General features: G+C 35.7%; 1 protein-coding gene and 1 pseudogene across 1 annotated transcript; both read right to left on the reverse strand.

The window, feature by feature from the left end:
* Window positions 1–2,833: 2,833 nt before the first annotated feature.
* LOC101145738 (putative tripartite motif-containing protein 51G) lies at window positions 2,834–11,231 on the reverse strand. Its single transcript, XM_055354952.2, has 7 exons — window positions 11,085–11,231; window positions 8,640–9,054; window positions 8,261–8,356; window positions 6,208–6,438; window positions 5,470–5,492; window positions 4,421–4,518; window positions 2,834–3,333 (listed from the first exon to the last, which is right to left on the reverse strand). Exons 2-7 carry the CDS (start codon window positions 9,048–9,050, stop codon window positions 2,834–2,836), a joined length of 1,359 nt encoding a protein of 452 aa, XP_055210927.2. The 5' UTR covers window positions 9,051–9,054; window positions 11,085–11,231.
* A 1,978-nt stretch (window positions 11,232–13,209) lies between these two features.
* On the reverse strand, window positions 13,210–19,244 carry LOC115936279 (tripartite motif-containing protein 49D-like; annotated as a pseudogene).
* Window positions 19,245–20,234: the final 990 nt, after the last annotated feature.

Consider the following 20,234-nt stretch of genomic DNA (forward strand, 5'->3'; position numbering starts at 1 on the left):
TTTCTGTTTCTATATATGTCAGTAAGTTTTACTCAAAAAGTGAACTATGTAGAGTAGGCTAATATAGAAAGCAAAACCCACATGTGTTCCCTTGTACTAGGCTGTATGTGTGTGTTTTGAGGGAGAAGGTTGAATCAATCTAGTCAGGAGTTGATTTGGTTTTGAGACTTGTTCCTCTTAGAGTTAATTCCAGTGCACCATAGGTTTCCTGCTTATCTAGCATTACTTTGTGTTTCGGATTGGACTGGTTCAGCAGCTTTTCTCACTATCTGCTGTATCCTCAACTTTAAATTTCCCTCCATATTCCATTCAGTCCCCCAGAAGGCACTGCTTTGACCTGTTACTCAACAATTTTTTGCCTAGTTGGGGGTGGCGATGAGGATGGAGAAGCATTCTCTGTCATTCTGATGAAGCTCAGTCACAGGTTGATACTGTTTCTGGTCTTCATGGTTGGAACCTTCTTAACGATCCTGTCCAACCTTCAGGTGTAGGTCTAAATCCTCCACATTTTTTTTCCTATTTTTTTCTTTTCCCCTTTCCAAAGTTCAATTAGTTTTACCAATGTCCCAAGGGCAATAGCATTGCTTATATTTCCCTTTGTAGTTTTAGGCTTTGTTACACGGGGGAGACGGGGAGGTAAATACAGGTCTTAAAATGTGATATTCTCTGAATCTCTTCACAGACTGTAAAACAAATGTATGTGGCACATATACACCATGGAATACTATGTAGCCATAAAAGGGATGAGTTCGTGTCCTTTGCAGGGACATGGATGAAGCTGGAAAACATCATTCTCAGCAAACTAACACAACAACAGAAAACCAAACACGGCATGTTCTCACTCATAAGTGGGAGTTGAACAATGAGAACACACGTACACAGGGAGGGGAACATCACACACTGGGGCCTGTCGGGGGTTGGGGGCCCAGGGAGGGATATGACTGGGATAACTACCTAATGTAGATGATGGGTTGATGGGGACAGTAAACCACCATGGCACATGTTTACCAATGTAACAAACCTGAACGTTCTGCACATGTACCCCAGAACTTAAAGTATAATAAAAATGTTTTATATCTTAATGTTGATGTTAATTTATCATAAATTATATATATATGCATTTGAAAAATTAGGTAAAACAGCAAATTCATTTATTTCAAGCTTATTTTATATGTTAAAATATTTAATATATGTATATAATTCTCTTCTGCTTGAAAAATACCTATAGTTTCTCTCCTTGATTTCAGTGCTTTTTGTATCTTATCCTGGTTAATTTTTTAAGTTTCCTAAACATTGCCTTCCAAAACATTGTTCAATATTCTAACTTCTAGTATCAATTAATGGAGTTCACAATTTATCTAAATATAACACTGTAATGTAATATTTGCGTGTTTCAATTCTTCTTAAACTTCTCTTTGAGATTCATTAATTTGTTGCATTTCAGTGTTTGTTTTGTAGAATTCTTTTGTATGATGAGATCACAATTTATTTAGCAATTCTACTGTTGATGAATATTTATTTTGTCTCCAATTTGGAGCTACTATAAAAATTTCTGCAATGATCAGCATTGTGTTTATCTTGAAATACACATAGGCAGTCTGTGGAATATATTTTAGAATTAGAGTATCTAGCCCATAAGGAATGTTCATAGTCAGTTTGCCAAAAAGTATTTCAGTTTACATCCCTCCAGCCATGAATAACTTTCATTGATTCTTTATCTTTCACAACACACAATATTATGTGTCTTTACATTTTGCTACTTTTTATGGAGGCCTGTAGTTCAACTTATGGATTAACTTTTATTATTCTGAGGACTAATAAAAGTAATCCCTTTTTCACATTTGTCCAGATATTTATGCCTCCAATTTTATGAAGTGCCTGTTCAAATATTTTCCCAATATTATATTGGGTTCATTTTCTTTTATTTATTACATTCATTAATCACATGTATTATATTTTATTGCATATATGTTGGGATAAATATTTTTCTTCACTCTTGGTTTGCATTTTAATTCTTGGATGGTATATTTTGAAACACAGAAGTCATCATTTTTGATATAAACTAACTAAATTTTTCTTCTTAATTGTTCCTTTTTTGTCCTGGTTAGGAAATATTTCTGTGTGAGAATATTTTATTCTGTTCCCTTCACCTTCAGAACATGAATCCATGTGGAAATGCACTGTGTATGATTTGAGGTAGGGGTCAGTATTCAGTTTTGTCCATTTGAATATTTAATTGATCCAGCATTGTCCTGATCCCCTTGTAAATTTCACTGTGGAACAGCACTATAATAATGCGTGAGCATTTGTATATAAGATGATATTTACAAAGATAAGCCCAGCATAGGAGGTCAAATAAGATTACCTCAAAGTATAGATTCATAAATAAAACACATGGATAAGTATAATATTGTTAGATGAAGAGAAAGAAAATATTTCCAGGTTATCATTGAGTCTTTTTACTCCAAGATTTTTCATGAAGCCCAGGATCTCTACTTTCTTCCATTGATTTTAATTTCATTTAGACAACTCTGTCATCTATTATTTTACTTTGTGACATTCAGAAATAATTTAAAAGCAGACAATATATTCTATGCCATACATCATGGGTAATGATTTTCCAAAAATGATTAAAAAAGGAACCAATACACACGGTTTTAGTGTTTCCACCATATTTAATAGAAACACTATAAGTGAGTTTTGATGACATTAGAATGCAACTAAAGACATTAAATATAACTTATTTGTCCCATTTGATGAGGTTCAAAAAAGAGGGCTTTTGGGGATAAACAGGTTCCCAGAGCATATAGACACAGTTCTGACTTTTCTCTGGTCAGAAGTGACTACAGCAAATGATAGGCCAGAGAGGAGGTGAGAAGGAGCAATTAGGGATGGTGTATATCAGGGAACTTCTATCCACATCAACAAAGCTCACAGTCCTACCTTCACAATCCAGGAATAATCCTACTGTGTCTGTAGGTCTTGGAACATATTGCATCACAAGTGGGGAGGTGGTAAAGAGACTGCAGTGAGTGTCCTCCTTGACACATCCAAGAAGAAAGAGTCCCACCTCTCCATCTATCATGTCATTCTGTCTCTTCTCTTTCCAATAATTGTTACAGTCACCAAAAGCCCAATTCCAAGAGTGTCCCATGTTAAACTCCCAATAAAATTTGCCAGATATGAAAAAATCAGCCCCCCATTGAAGAAAACATTCAGATTTATCAGTGATATTGGGATCATCTTGAGGGTCACATCCAACCTTCATGCTTCTCAAATCTCCATGCAGGAAGATATGACTATTGGCTCTTGCATGCTGCAGAGTAAGATAAACTGCAAAAATAATTTTAAAAAAGTACAGATACATGTAATTAATAGAAATTAGAATTCTTGAGGGAAAAGTTGTTCTACCAAGAATTTACTTTGCCAAGAAATTTGAAGTTACAAGGACAGGAGAATTTTGATTACAACATTTAAGAAAGTATAAGGATGATTAATATTCTCTATAGGAAAAAACAATACCCTAAAAACAGACATTGAAAATTTATTGAAAACTTAAAAACTGAGAGTCGAATAAAAGACCAGCCTATTTTAATCCCATCTCCAATGTAAAAGTGAAATATTATATGCCCTGAGTGCCCTTTAGCTATCAAGGTAATTATTATTAAAATATTTCTTGTTCTTACATGCTAGTGATATAATTTTGGCAAGAATGGGAAGATTTTAGCTTACTCAAGCACTGCTCTAGATAACTGGATAAAAGTCCACATGTTCAAAGTATAAGTGGTAACTTAAGGCAGATTTTTACAAAATCTTTCACTAGTCACTCTGCAGACATCCCTGCCAGCTCTAGACTGAAACTGAATTTTAGATTTTACACGTAGCTCTTCATGCTGTAACTAAACTGAAATTATCATTTCCATTTTTACTTCCTATTTACAAAATATTTTTTCTTTTTATATATTAAGTCAAAATTTTACATCAATAATATATATTTATTGTAAGAAAATACTAATACTCCAACAAACTGCAGTGAACTCTTTTCCCCAATGAAATGTTTTTAACAATTCAAATGAAATACAGTAAAGCAATGTAAAATTTTTATGTAACCTTGGATTATCAAGCTTCCTTCTGAGCATTGTTCCATTTATTCAATTTTTTATTTCTTATGTCATTCCATTTACCCAATATATAACTCTATACATGTGAACCCAGAATATATTTGTTTTTCACTATGTTTTACTCTTCATGTTATAAATTGGACTATAAACAGAAACACAGATATAAAAGTGTTGTATCGTCATATGGTTCACTTCCTGCTGAAATGAAATAAAGATTTGATAAAGGGTAAAATATTACCCCCATGATTCTAACAAGAAGTAATACACTGTGGGAATTTTGCCAATGGGCTGACACTCACCTCTGAATCCCTTGAGCCTGTCCATCAGTCCAATGATGGGCCCTGCACTGAACTCTGGATTCACAGGCTCAGACACTTGCAGCAGCACGGACTCATACCTGCAAGGAGAAAGATAGAGTTACTACATCAACAGCCAAAAAACTACATAAAAATCACCACCTTTATTTAAAAGACATTTCATGAGAATCCCTTTAACCCACACATTTGCTAATTCCAAAATTATCATTTTCTTTTTCAAATTCATTCTTATTCACAGTTCCTCATTTTCAAGCACGATGGAAAAGTCTATCTGACTGAGAATTCATTCGGATCTTTCTTCGTATTGCTCCAAATTAGTAAGGATCATTAGTCTTAAGACTGGGAGAATATTCAAAAATGAAATTCTGGATTCCAGACCTCACCAGAAATTCCTGAAATCACTGTCTGGAAAAGTGGGGTTATTTTTAAGACTGCTGCATCTGTTGCTTCCTTCTCAAGGCCAGGGTGTTGAAACGTGCTCCAGGCAGGGAGATCTGCCTTTAATAGTTGAGGTTCTCTGGAGGCCTACACGGTTCAAACATTCCAAATAGTTTGTTTCATCTATTTTTCAGAATTATATATTTAAATATAAACTAGAAATCATCAACACTTTTCACTGCTAAAATACTTTCCCCTTTTCTCTCTGGCTTCCCCTGGTTGACTTTGTAGCCATGTAGTAAATGCAATATTTTCTCTTGCAAATATGAAGGCTTTTGAGCAATAAAAAGGAAATTAGGAATAGAGATGCTCACTTCCTTTATTTCTTTCATTTATTTATTTTTTGTTCTCTTTCTTTTTTATTTATTTATTTATTTATTTATTTTTGGTTTTGCAGAACTTTCATTGAACTGCTTAATAAAATCACTGAGTATGGCAACAAAATAGATGACTACATGGGGCGAGGGATGGAGAAAGTACAACCAGCACAAGGTAGTATCAATATCTGAATCACTTATACCTTCAATATCAAAGTTCCTGCTTGATATTTGTGGAAACTGAAAGAATCTGCTAAAATCTTGGTATGTACTCACCTTTGTAATATGTCTCCAAAAGACTGTAAAAAAAAAAAAATAGAAAGGCTTAGTGCTTTCCACAAGATGCATCTTCAACTAAATTCATTGTGTGATATGGAGACAGTTTCTGAAGATATTATTTTCCTACAATATTCCCTCCTAGAAAGCATTTTCTGTTTCTTTTCTCATGTAAATCCTAGTCTATCATATGTCATGAATTTATGTCCTGATAAAGTCTAAGTTTTTAAGACATTCTTTTTACAAGTGAAGGGAGAGGAGGCCCACAGAGTCTATGCTCTGCTGTAACCGTGAAGAAGCTACTCAGTCATCTTCCCTAAGCCCTGTTACCAAAATGAGTGGTCCCCAACATAATATTAGTGTGATCCTAGATTCCCCAACTTCTCCATCATGCCATGTCTCCAAATTAGCCTAAATGCCAATGAATCACTCTCATTTTATCCACTTTCAAAAATCCTAAATATATCACTGACTTTTGATGGGAAATATTTCTTGGGGATGTCTGTTACCTTGGCCATTCCACATAGTTTTGTTGCTGGTGGATAAAGTAGGAGGGACCTTCGGTCTGGTAGAATCACTAGGAGAGGCTGTACCCTCCCAACCAAGTAGCATTAGTTATCGAATCATGTTTTTGGAAACAAATCATGGAAGTAAAGGGGCAGACGGATTTCAGGAGACAGGTAAAACACCCATCCGCTTGAATCTTCAACATCACGATACCCCATGGTCAGTCCGTACCTGGAATAGCTCCACAACTGCTTTATGGCACATTTGCCTCAGATCCTCATACATTCCTCTTAAAAGCTCCCTGGAATGTTCCATTCTTTCTTTGCTTTCATTGAGTTGCTGAAAAATGTCCTCGCCCTCCTTTTGCAGCCTCTCCAAGTGACGTTGCTCTTCTTCATGGAAAAATGCAACCATCTTATGATATTCAGCTCTGATTGCTTCTATCCTTAAACTCACATAATCCTGCAGTGACAATTAGTCAAAATAGAAATGTTTTATCCATCTTCTCTTGAATTTCACTGATTCCTCTTAGCATTCTGAACACCCAATATTTTAATCCTCAATCTTGTCAATTCTCAGATTCCACAAAATTTTATTCCTTTCATTTCTGTATTAATATCAACATAGTTGTTTCTGCCCAGTTATATTTACTTGATTAATGATAAAATGTTTTCTAAGATAGTTGTATAAAAATGGATTTCTCTCTTCCACACCACATTTATAGAAAGAAAACACAGTTTTTGCTTAAGAATCAAAATATCGAGTTATACTGACTAGGTAAGAAACCATTATTTCTATTTTGGAGAATTGGGGCAAGTTATGTAAAACCATTATATGACAAATGATGACATGACCACAGACTAGCATTGTCAACTCAATGCATTTCACCCAGCATAACATATTCTAAAAAGGTTTCATTTATTCTCTTCCAAACTCACCCTAATCGGCTACATGGACATCTTTGTGGTTCCTCAAACCCCCAAATAAATGCAAATTAAATATTACCGCACATGCTGTTTTCTATAACTAGAATTATTTTCATGTATATATACATATTTATCATATATGTACTCATATATATATTTCTCAAATATAGGTATATATGGATATTTGAGGAATATATACATGTATCTGTGTGTGTACATATATATTCCTCATATATATCCATATATATGTGTGTATATATATATATATATATATATACACTGACACCCAGATACACATATATATTCATATATTTATGAGGAAGGGGAAGGCAAACAGGAGGATATATATATTTGCTCCTGATCAAGATTTTGCTTCTCTGTGAATTTTTCCAGGAGCCTTTTGTCTGACCACCCTATTTAAAACTCAAACCCTCATCCCCAGTCCCTGGACTCTGTGCTCCTTTTCTACCTTCCTGCTTGATTATTCTCCAAAGACACTACTACACTCTAACACATCATATACGTCACATATCTGCATGGTGGCCATTTGCTTTTCTCATTTCAATTGCAAGATTTGTGTTTTCTTTCTTCTTTACTCCTTAATTTTCTAAGTTGATATTTGACATAGACTAGGTACTCATAAAATATCTTTCAATGAATATTAAAATAAATTAATGAATTAATATTAGATATCATACCCTCAAAATAAACATCCACAAAGAGAAAATCATTTCTAGAATTCTTCTCAAGTCCTTAGAGTTCTCCTTATATAAAATACTATTTCCCATATTTCTCACATATTTATGTCTTCATCAAGACACAAGTCTACATTTCTCACCACTTTTCCCTTTATATGTGTTATGACTTATTCAATATTAATTAGTTCTGATATTTAATTTCATGCTTTCCCTAAGGTTGCACTCTTGCTCCTTCTGCCTGAAATGTAGCTCACATTTCAATATACTTGCCCACCAGCATTCAATTTCATGTTGACTCAGCCTTAGAAGAGTCACCTGAAATTTCCATGACTGACAAATAACTCTTGTGTCCAGAATTTATCCAGGCAGCCCACTGGGAACAGTGTGAAATGGCCCAGTTTCTTGTATTTGTTGGGGTATTGCTATAGGTTTGTATGGAAACAGATGAGCATGCTTGGGTAACATCTGTGGTTTGATTAGAAATCCTACCAAAGAGTCACACTAACTTATATAAAAAATTAGGGTGTTTTTTTCTCAAGTGTTTTTTCCTTGTTTGTTGAATTCCAGAAACATTATGGGTTGAGATCAAGTTCCTATTTTAAGAGTCACCCATTTGTTCACCATAAGTTCCTGGAGAAGGTAGAGTAACACACTACTAACCTTCCAGCATCTGATTCTGTTGGTTGCCATATTCAGGTTTCTGTGATTTTCACACATTTTTCTCCATAAAGACTGCATTTTTCTTAGGAGCTCCTCCTGCAAAAGAGCCATGAATTGAAGCACAAGTGAAGACAATAAAGTATCATTCACACTCTGATATACGAAGGACCAAAAATGAGAGACAAATTAGCCCACAGAAAATAGAGTTTGCTTTGTTTTTCCTCATGTCTGTCAAATCTGAGAGGTGTGAAGTCAAGGAAGCTCCTAACAGACATGCTTAAGGGGACACAGAGATGGCATCATCCAATCTCCAAGGAAATAGACTGACAAGAATTCCATGTGTCCTGTATAGAAATAGATCTTCAGAGGCATCACTTACCCGGCGTTCCTCAGCAGCCCACTCAGTGGGACAGTGTCTGTGATTCCGGTGCTCCTGAGAGTTGCAGCACAGCAAACAGAGCAGGCTCTTGTCCACTTCACAGAACATCTTCTTTGTCTCTCTGTGCGTCCCACATATTTGCTCCTCAGAGCTAAGGAATTGCCGGAGGCTGGCTTTTCTGGCAATGGAAGCCATGTTCTTCAAACAAATGTTAGTTTTGAGGTTTCTCTGCCGTGTTGTCTTCTTGCATTTAGAGCACTGAGCAAGAACTGCCATGTCTTGCCAGTTGAGGTAGAAACAGGGCCGGCAAAAGCTGTGCCCACAGTCTATGGTGACTGGGTCTATGAAGTAGTTCACACAGATGGGACAGATGAGTTCCCTCTGGAAGACTTGCAAGATTCCAGAATTCATGTTTCTGAAGAAGAAAGAGCAGCATGTCATTTTGGGGTCTGGGTTGGTGAAAATCTGTGAACATGTGGTGATATGTGATAGCTATATTTTCCTCTTGACAGTGCTCATTAAAGCGGAACAAACTATTTCCTCTGTAACAAAAATGAAAAATTCATACACAAAGAGAGTCTTTAGGCTTTATAGCAGACACTACTGATTGGATGACTCACAACCTCTTCTACTCCTAGTTCCTGCCCATAACATAATGCAAACCTGTTCAAAAACCTATTCCCTGGATGTCGATATGAAACTCGGGTTTTAATCTTAAGTGGTCTAGAATAAAACATGCTTGTCCCTATTTCTCTTTCAAATAACTACTGAATGACTATGGGAGAGGTGTAGAAAACCTACATTAGGAAACAAAACATGAGAAGATGGTCAGAGGGTGCTATGACATATTTTTAGAGAGAGGGACCCAGAAGCCGGCTCTTTAAAACAAAAACAACCCCAGAACAAACCAACCGACCAGATAAACAAAAAGACAGCAATTAAACCAGTCTAGGCTCACTAGGAGATAAAATAAATAATGAAAAATATTGGGTTTTTCTTATGGCTTAAATTAACTTCTTCTTTGGGCTACTCAAACTATGAACTGACATATAGTCAGTTTTTTAAAAACTGAAATATATGTAATTATATTACTATGGTATTACAGTTAATTATAGGTGTTGACTTGACTGGATTAAATAATACATGGAGAATTGGTATAGCATTATTTCTTGGTGAATCTGTGAAGGTGTTTGCAGAGAGACATGTAAGTTGGTGAGCTGAGTGGGGAACAGCAGCCCTCAATGTGGGTGGACACTATCCAATCAGCTGGTAGCTCAGACTGAAGATAAAGGGCAGAGAGAAGGCAGTTTCCTCTCTTTCTCCTGAAGCTGATTCTAACTCAGCCAGGATATTGGTATCTCCAGGACACTAGCTTAATGACAGCCTATGTTCAACTTCTCAGACTCCATAATCAAGGGAACAAATTCTCCTAGTGGACTTCCTCTCCTGTACAGTGTCATGTGCAGAGTGAGGACAGATATATGATCTGAGGGATGCATTAGACAGTTCGTTATTGTTTGAACATCATAGGGTATACTTACACAAACCTAGATGGTATAGCCTACTACACACCTACGGTATACAGTATAGCATATTGTTCCTAGGCTACAAACCTGTATGGTATATGATAGGCAATTGTACCACAATTGTAAGTATTTTCTTGTGTGTGTATATATATGTATATATAGTTATGTACACATCCTATGGTTCTGTCTCTCTGGAGAACCCTGACCAATACAAACTGTAATCTTTGCTTTGGCAGTTTGAAGTCCTTTACCTTACTCTCTTTTACTAAACACTGCTGAATTGAAGTACCAAAAGTGAAAATTTAAGAATTGCAAATATTTTTCAGAGGTCATCTGAGCCATTTCAAGGAATTTTTCATAGTTTCATCTGAGGTAAGCCTCAATCAAAATGACAAGTAGTATCAAGTATCAAATCATTCTTTATACAGTTATCTGCTAAACAATTGTGTTTTGATTTCTAAGCTAGGGCATTTTGGAGAGCATTCTTATTTCCTTTAGTATCACCATTTTTAACTCATCATTGCCTCAGTAACTTAAAATCATGTCTAAAAGCTTAATGTTATGAAAGCACAACATTTACAGTATTCAATAATTATCCTTTTTTACTTAATTAAATGTACCAATATTAGTACATGCAGTACACATATATATGTTTTAATGTGAATTCCACATATCCATGATGCATACAAATCTATTGCAGTAAACACTAGATATCTAAAATTTTTCAAAAATATATTAAACACTTTTGGAACACACAAAATGACAACAGTTAATAACCTCATGTCATAAAATGAATAGCAATAATACGAGTTACAAATAAGATCATTAAGTAAGTTTAGACAGTTAGATATTTTTATCACTGTAATTTACTTTTTTAAAGGAAGAGAGAAATAATTTTCTCCATATAAGTTGCACTCACCCCAAGGTTCTATGAATGTTTCCTGCAGTAATTCTTCCAAGAAAAAATTCTTTTAAGTATTCCCCAAGATCAGGAGTTCATTCCCTGCACAGTTGACTTTCAAAGGTCACCTGAATGCAGTTAACTCTAAGTGCTGTCCTCCTCTGGAGAAATATGAGCTTGTCTCTTCTACATCCTTTCATGTGAATCTTTGAGGACCACACCCACCTCTTTAGTGATATTTAGGGTATTAAGAATGGTGGAGACAGAGATGATTAGGTTTATGCAATATTTAGTACACACCTTTTCATCACTGATTAAATTAGCCTCACACTATCATTGTAAAAACCACTGCCTGAATGAGGCATATCTATCATCAATCTTATTAGAGTAAACATATGCTAGAAATTAACTAAAATTAATACTGTTTCTTGGGTTTCTTCCAAGGCACAAGCATTCCTTTAAGTGCACATTTATTTATTTATACCAAAGAAAGTTTCACCCTCTGGAGTGCAGTGGCACACTCTTAGCTCCCTGCAGCCTTGAATTCCAGAGCTCAAGTAATCCTCCCACTTCAGCTTTCAAAGTAAAAAAGACTAGAGGTTTATGCCATTGCACCTAGCTAATTTTTCATTTATTCATCAAAAATATTTTTTAAATTCTTAGTTGATTACATGTGTCACAATGACCAGCTGGATTAGAATTAGATTAGGTTTAAAACAATGAAAGAATCTGGGAGAGGGGGCAGAGTGTTTGTTGTTAATTAGCACATGGATCAAAGGAGATTACTGATGTGTTTAGAAGCCAAAACACTGACAGGATAAAAGCCAGAACTAACAATCCAGTTGTAAATCTCTTTACTGTGGTATTTTCTGCCATTTCTGCTCCATAAGACACACCTTAACCACTTTGTCGTGCTATCTGCAGTACTCTATTTTAGTCTAAATAGCATTTTCTCTCAAATGCATTCTGTTTCTCTCTCCTTCAGCTTCCCTCCCTTCTTCCTTCCAGCTGTATTTTTTTACTAGAGAACATTAGTAGAATGTTCTCCCAAATTTCAGATTTCAGATGCGCATCTGTAAAATAATCTTATGGAGACACATTTTAGTTGCCACTGAACACTTTGTTGTTTTCATAAGTTCACAGCATTACTACTGTCCTCCAAAAAGCGGTTTCCCATTTCCACAGCTAGTCTCATCATTGACTCTGCCATCCAAGTTTATTCTAGGCCACTCTGGAAGAATCTGGAAAAATAAAATACATTTTAAGTATTCATCATGCACATGTATTGTATTTTATTTTATATATGTTCGGGTGAATATCTTTCTCCACTAATGGTTTGCATTTCAATTCTTGTATCATGTTTTTTGAAACACAGAAGTCATCATTAATATAAACCAACTAATTTTTTTAATTGTTAATTTTTGTCCTGGTTAAGAAATCCTTATGAGAATATTGTGTCATGTTCCCCTTACCTTCAGGACTTGAATCTATTTGGAAATGACTGTGTGTGTTTTGAGGTAGGAGTCCATATTTAGTTATTTTTTAAAATTCAATTAATCCAGCATTGTTCTGACCACCTTGTGTATTTCAATGTAGAAGAGCACATTAATAATGCAGGATTATTTATACATGTGGTGAGAATTCCAAAATGAAGCCCGGCATGGAAGGTTAAATAATATTAACTCAAAGGATAGATTAGTAAAATGAAATGTGATGGATAAGTGCAATATAGTTAGGTAAAGAGAAAGAAAAACATTTCTCAATTATCATTAAGACTTCACTCCAAGCTTTTGCATGAAGCAAAAGATCCCGACTCTCTTCCATTGATTTTAACTCCATTCAGACATGTCTGTCATCTATTATTTCACTCAGTGGCAGTCAGAAATAAAAAAAAAAACAATATATTTTATGCCATGATCATGAATAATGATTTTTCAAAAATTAATAAAGAACCAATACATATACTTTTAGTGTTTTTACCATTTTTAATAGTAACACAATAAATGAGTTTTAATAACATTAGGAGACAATTCAAGACATAAAACAGAACCTATTTGTCCTGTTTGATAAGGCACAAGGAAGAGGGCTTCCTGGAGTAAAGGGGTTCTCACAGCAGATGAACACATTTCTGATTTATCTCTGGTCAGAGGTGAACACACCGAAAGATAGGCCTGACAGGAGGCGAGAAAGAGCAATTAGGGATGGTGTATATAAGGCAGCTTTGATTAACATCAACGAAGCTCACAGTTCTAGCTTCATAATCCAGGAATAATCCTATGCGGCTGGTAGGTCTTGGGATATATTGCAGTGTAAGTGGGGAGGTGGTAAAGAGACTGCACTGAATGCCATTCTTGACACATCCAAGACTAAAGAGTCCCTCCTCTCCATATATATTGCCATTCTGATTCATCCGTTTCCAATACTTATTACAGACACCAAAAGCCCAATTCCAAGTGTCCCCCACATGGACATCCCAGTAATATTTGCCGGAGGTGAAAGTCTGAGCACCCCATGCAAGAAAACTTGTAGGTGTTGCAGTGATATGGGGTGGATTTTGACGGTCACATCCAATACACATGCTTCTCAAATCTCCACATCGAAAGATACGACTGTTGGCTCATCATGATTCAGAGTAATATCCACTGCAAAAATAAACAAATAAATAAAAGAGAAAGAAACAAAACATACATAGACATGTGTCAATAAGCAAAAATTGTTCTATCAAGAAGTTAACTTACCAGGAAATGTAAAGTCACAAGGACAATTTTGCTAGTAACTTCTAATAAAGCATAGAGATGATTAATTTTAACTACAAGACAAACAAAACACTAACCACAGGTATTAAAAATGTTTTGAAAACTTATATATTGAGAGCCAAATGTAAGACCAACTTCTTTCAATCCAATTTTCGAAGCAAAATTTGCACATTATATGCCCTGAATACTATGTTGTCATCAAGATCATTATTTAGAAATGTTTCTTATTCTTAAAAACTAGTGCTATCATTTTGGAAAGAATGTGAAGATTTTCAGTTACTCAAGAACTGCTCTTGATGACTGAATAAAAATCCGAAAGTACATGTCATAAGTGACCATTTAAAGCAGATTTCAGCAAAATCTTTTACCAGTCTCTCTGTGGTCCTCCATGCTAGCTTGGGGCTGAAGCTGGATTTTAAGCTTAACCTGTAGCTTTTCATATTGCAATTAAACTGAACTTCTCTTTGTTTGTAATTTTACTTGTATTCACAAAATGATTTCTTCTTTTTATGTTTACCCATTAACTAATTTTTTTTGCAATACATGATATGTATCCATTTAAAAAATTAAAAACCCCCAGTAATCCCCAGTAAACGATAATCCCCAAAAGAACAGTTCTTAGCTGTTCAAATGAATACACTAAGGAAATGTAAAATTTTGTGTTTAACATTAAATAACTCACCTTCATTCTGAGCATTGTTCCATTTGCTCCTTTTTTAAATTTGCTACACTACTCCTCTTTCCCATTACATTACTCAGTACATATGAGGCCATAACGTATTTGTTTTTCACTATCTTTCAAACTTAATGCTATAAATCTGACTATACAGACACAGACACAAAAGGGTTGCATGATTATGTTGTTCACTTATGTCTATAAAGAAGTAAAATATTTGATAATGGGTGAAATATTACCTATGTGATCCTAACCATAATAATATTTAGATAGTGGGAGTGCTGCCTATGGGTGGAGACTTACCTCAGAATTGGTTGAGCCTGTCCCTCAGTCCAGAGATGGGCCCTGCCCTGAGCTCTAGATTCAGAGGCTGGGGCATGTGCAGCAGCACGGACTCACTCCTGCAAGGAAAAACCTGCAGTTACAACATCTACAGCCATAAAATAAATAAAAATCACTATTTCTATTTAAAAGACAGTTCATGAGAATCCTCTGAGTCCACAAATTTGATTATTCAAAAATTATTACTTCTTTTTTGGAATTAATTTCTATTTATAGTTTCCAAATTTTAAAGCATAGTGGGAGAGTCTGAGTCAGAATTCAGTCTGATCTTTCTTTTTTTCTGCCCCAAATGTGTAAGGTTCCTTAGCCTTATGGCCTTGAGAATATTTGGAAATGAAATTCTGAGTTCCACTTCTTGGCAGACTCCCCTGACATCTCTGTCTGAAATAGCGGGGTTCTGGGGAGACTGCTGCATCTGCTGCTTCCTTTTCAAGACAAAGAATGTGAAACTTGTTCTAGGCAGCTAGACCTGCCTTTTAGAAACAAGCTTCCCTAGAGACTTATACAGTTCTAACACTCCACAGTTTTTTCAACCTATTTTTCAGGACTGTTAACTGATATGTATATAGGTATGAACAATAAATCATCAACTTTTTGACTGCTAAAATACTTCCCCCACTTCTCTCCTGCTTCCTCTGGTGACTTTCTCACCATCCACAAAACAAAACTTTATCTTTCACCTATGCAGGCTTTTAAGCAATAAAACAAAATCAGGAATAAACATTTTTTTATTTCACTATTTATTTATTTATTTATTTATTTATTTATTTATTTATTTAGTGTTCTTGTCTTTTCTGGTGTAAGAGTGAAAGCAGATGCAAAAAAAAAAGGTAGTATCAATATCTTAATCATTTATGCCATGACTTTGGTAGAGCCTGCTTTGATATTCATGGAAACTGAAAGAATGTATGCTAAAATCTAGGTAAACACTCACCTCTGTAATATGTCTCCAAAACCCTGTAAAAAAAAAATAGAAATACTTAGGACATTTCACAAGATGCATCTTTCACTAAGTTCAGTGTCAAATTTGGAGTCAGTTTCTGAAGATATTATTTCCCTACCATCTGGAAAGCATTTTCTATTTCTTCTGTAATGAAAAACCCAGTTAGTCATTTTGTCATTAATTAATGTCCTGGTAAAGTCTGAGTCTTGAAGACGTTCTCTCCAGAAGTGAAGGGAGAAGAGGCCCAGAGAGTCTATGCTCTGTGGTAACTTCAAATAACCTACTCAGTCATCTTTCCCAGAACCTATTACCCAAATGAGTGGACCTCAAAATAATATTAATGTGAGCCTAGATTCCCAAAACTTCTGATCTTGCCATGTCCTCAAATTAACCTAAATGTAAATGAATCACTCACTATTTTATACATGTTAAACAACCCAAAATAGATTATTGACTTAGATGGGGAATATTTCTTGGGGCTGTTACCTTGACCATTCCACAATGTTTTGTGGCTGGTGGATCAAGTAGGAGGGACCTTTGGCCTGGTAGAATCCCTTGGCGGGGCTATACTCTCCCAATAAAGTAGCATTAGTTATGCGAATGTGTTTTTGGAAACACATCATGGAAATAAAGGTAGGGAGATGGATTTCAGCCATGAGGAATATGCTTACACATGTGAATAGTGAAAAACCTGAAACCACATTGTGAGTTTGTACCTGAAGTAGCTCCACATCTGGTTTATGGCACATTTCCTTCAGCTCCTCATACATTCCTCTTAAAATCTCCCTCCTATGAGCCATTTTGGCTTTACTTAAATGAAGTCGATGAAAAATATCTTTCCCCTTCTTTTTCAGCATCTCCAAATTATGTTTTTCTTCTTCATGGTGAATTGCAGCCATCTTCTCATACTCAGCTCTAATTGCTTCTAGCCTTAAATTCACGTAATCCTGCAGTGATAATGGGTTAGTCAAAAGAGAAATGTATTTATTCATCTCCTATTAAATCTCACTGATTCTTTTTGTCTCTTGAATATCCAATAATTTAAACCTCAGTCTTTCTAGTTCCTAGAATCCACAAAATTTTGTTCCTTTCCTTTCTTTCTGTATAAAAATCAACATAGCTGTATCTGACCAATTACATTAAATTTATTCAAGATAATGTGTTTTCTAAGGCAGTTGGAAATAAAAAAAAATACAATTTGAATTTCGCTATTCCAGCCAATATTTATGGAAAAGTAAGAACAGCTCATGCTTAAGAATTGGAGTATAGAGCTATAGTTACTAGAATGGAAATAATTATTTCTATTTCTGAGATACGCAAAAGTTGCTTAAACTCATTATATGTGAAATGACCTTAAGCTAGCATGTCCAGCTAAATGCATTTCACCCAGCAAAACCTGTCTTAATAAGGCTGCATTTATGATTTGGCCGTCTTTGTCTCTCTGAATTCATTTCCTTCCTTTCTTTTTCTAAGTTATCCCATTCTGAAACACAACTTCTTTGTGGTTCCTCCGGCCTCCAAATATACACAAACTCAAAATTACTGCATATGCTGTTCTCTCCAACTAGAATTTTATGCACACACACACACACATATACATATATACACATTCATGGTCCACATATATATATATATACATATACACATTCGTGTTCCCTCTCCTCTTCAAAATTTCGTTCAAATTGAATTTTTCAGTGAGTCTTTTTTCTGACCACCCTATTTAAAAATCAGACACTAATCTCCAGTTTCTGGCCTCTATTGTCGTTTTCTACTTCCCTGCTTGATTATTCTCCAACAAAGAACCTACCACACTTGAACACATCATGTATTGCACATATTTGCATGTTGACCATTTTTCCTGTCTCATTTGGATTGTACGATTTGTGAGGACAAAGATGCTTTCTTTCTGCTATACTAGCAAATTTTCTAATTTAATATTCAACATAGACTAGGTTCTTATGAAATACTTTTCAACACACTAATATTAGCTATAATACCCTCAAAGTTTACATCCACAAATAGAAAATCATTTTTAATATTTCTCTGAAGTCCTTAGAGTTCTCCTTATATTTAGATACTAGTTCCCATATTTTGAGCATGTTTACATGTCTCCCTCAAGACACAAATCAATTTTTCTCACCAATTTTCTCGTCATATGTTATGTATTATTCAGTATTAATTAGTTTAGATTCTTAATTTCATGGTTGCCCTAGATTTCCCCTGTCACTCTTTCTGCCTCAAATTTTCCATACAATTACAAATACTACTTGTCCACCACCATTCAGATTAATGCTGACCCAGGCTCAGAGGTTCACTTGAGCTTTCCATGAGTGACAAATGAATCTTGTGCCAAGCGTTTATCCAACCAGCACATATAGAATGCTGTGAAATGGCCCAGTTTCTTGTATCTGTTGGTGTATAGCTACAGGTTTGTATGAAAACAAACCAGCATGCTTTGGGTGACTTCAGTAGTTTTCTTAGAAACCCTATCTAACAGTCGTACTATTCTATATAAGAAATGAGGTCACTTTTTCTCAATGTTTTCTTTTTTTTATTGACTCCCAGAAACATTAGAGTTTGATAACAAGTTCCTATTTTAAGAGTCACCCATTTGCCCACCATAAGTTCCTGGAGAAGGTAGAAGGTAGAGTAGCACAGGACTAACCTTCCAGTGGCTGATTCTGGTGGTTTCCATGTTCAGGTTTCTCTGATTTTCACAAGCTTTTTCCCATAAAGACTGCATTTTCTTTAAAAGCTTCTCCTGCAAAAGAGCCATAAATTGAAGCACCAGTGAAAACAATAAAGTAACATGCAGACCGTTTCATAGGGAGGGGGCACAGAATGAGAGACAAATAAGCCCATAGTAAATGTCATTTCTTCTGTTTCCCTTCTTCTTCATCAAATCTCAGAGGTCTGAAGCTAAGAAAGCCCAAAAGTGAGCTGCTTAAAGGGACTCAGATTTGGCTTTACTCCATCTCCAAGAAAATAGACCCACAGGAATTTCATGTGTCCTTTATAGAAATAGATCTTCAGAGGCATCACTTACCCGGTGTTCCTCAGCAGCCCACTCAACAGGACGGTGTCTGTGATACCGGTGCTCCTGAGAGCTGGAGCACAGCAGACAGAGCAGGCTCTTGTCCACTTCACAGAACATCTTCTTTGTCTCCCTGTGAGTGCCACACATTTGCTCCTCAGAGCTCAGGAATAGCCAGAGACTGACTTTTCTGGCAAGGGAAGCCATCTTCTTCAAATGAATGTTAGTTTTGAGGTTTCTCTGCCATGTTGTCTTCATGCATTCAAAGCACCGAGTAAAAATTGGGATGTCTTGCCAGTTGAAGTAGAAACAGGGCCTGCAAAAGCTGTGCCCACAGTCTACAGTGACCGGGTCTATGAAGTATTTCATGCAGATGGGGCAGGTGAGTTCCCTCTGGAATTCTTGCAAGATTCCAGAATTCATGTTTCTGAGGAAGAAAGAGCAACATGTCATTTTGGGGTCTGGGTTGATGAAAAGTTTCTGAACATGTGGAGATACCTGATAGCCCTATTTTCTTCTCTTGACAGTATTCATTAAGGCACAGCACACTATTTATTCTGTAACAAAAATAAAAATCTCACACAGAGAGAGTCTCTCGGCTTTATAGTAGATGTTACTGACTAGATGACTCACAACCCTTTATACTCTTATTTCCTGTATGTAACATAATACCAATCTTTTCAATTTCCTGTTTTCTGAATGTTGATCTGGAAATTGGGTTTGATTCTAAGTGACCTAGAATAAATTGTAGTTGTTCCTATTCTTCTTTCACGTAACTGCTGAGTAGGAAAGACTGGGAAAAACTACCTTGGCCAAGGAAATATGAGAAGATGGCTAGAGGGTTCTATGACATATTTTTAGAGACACAACAGTGGGGCAGCAAACCACTATGGCACATGTTTACCTATGTAACAAGCCTGCATGTCCTGCACATTTATCTTAGGACTTAAAATAATATAAAATTAAAGTAAAATAAAAAACCAAACCAAAACAAAATAGAAAAACCACTCAACCAACCAAATAAACAAAAAAACAGCAATTAAATCAATTTTGGTTTAATAGAAGAGAAAAACATAATTAAAGATATTGGGCCTTTTTATTTTCTCGTGGATTAAATTAACTTCTCCTAGGGATACCCAAACTCTGAACTAACATATAGTAGGATTTTTGTTAAACTCAGAGAGGTGTAATTACATCTCTACGGTGTGATGGTGAATTTTAGATATCAGTCTGACTGGATTAACCAATACCTAGGGAACTGGTGCAGCATTGTTTCTGGGTGAGTCTGTGAAGGTGTTTCCAGAGGAGAGAGACATGTGAGTTGGTGAGCTGAGTGGGACCATCATCCTTCAGTGTGAGTGGGCACCATTCAATCAGCTGGTAGCTCAGATAAAAGGAAAAAGCCAGAGGAAAGGCA

Source organism: Gorilla gorilla, chromosome 9, assembly GCF_029281585.2.
Source record: "Gorilla gorilla gorilla isolate KB3781 chromosome 9, NHGRI_mGorGor1-v2.1_pri, whole genome shotgun sequence".
NCBI lineage: Eukaryota > Metazoa > Chordata > Mammalia > Primates > Hominidae > Gorilla > Gorilla gorilla.

Coding starts and splice junctions, on each gene's coding strand:
- LOC101145738 (XM_055354952.2), bottom strand. CDS start 9,050: ATGAATTCTGGAATCTTGCAAGTCTTCCAGAGGGAACTCATCTGTCCC. Junction 8,357..8,639: donor GGGCTGCTGAGGAACGCCGG/GTAAGTGATGCC, acceptor GCTCTTTTGCAG/GAGGAGCTCCTAAGAAAAAT. Junction 5,493..6,207: donor CAGTTGTGGAGCTATTCCAG/GTACGGACTGAC, acceptor TTTTTTTTACAG/TCTTTTGGAGACATATTACA.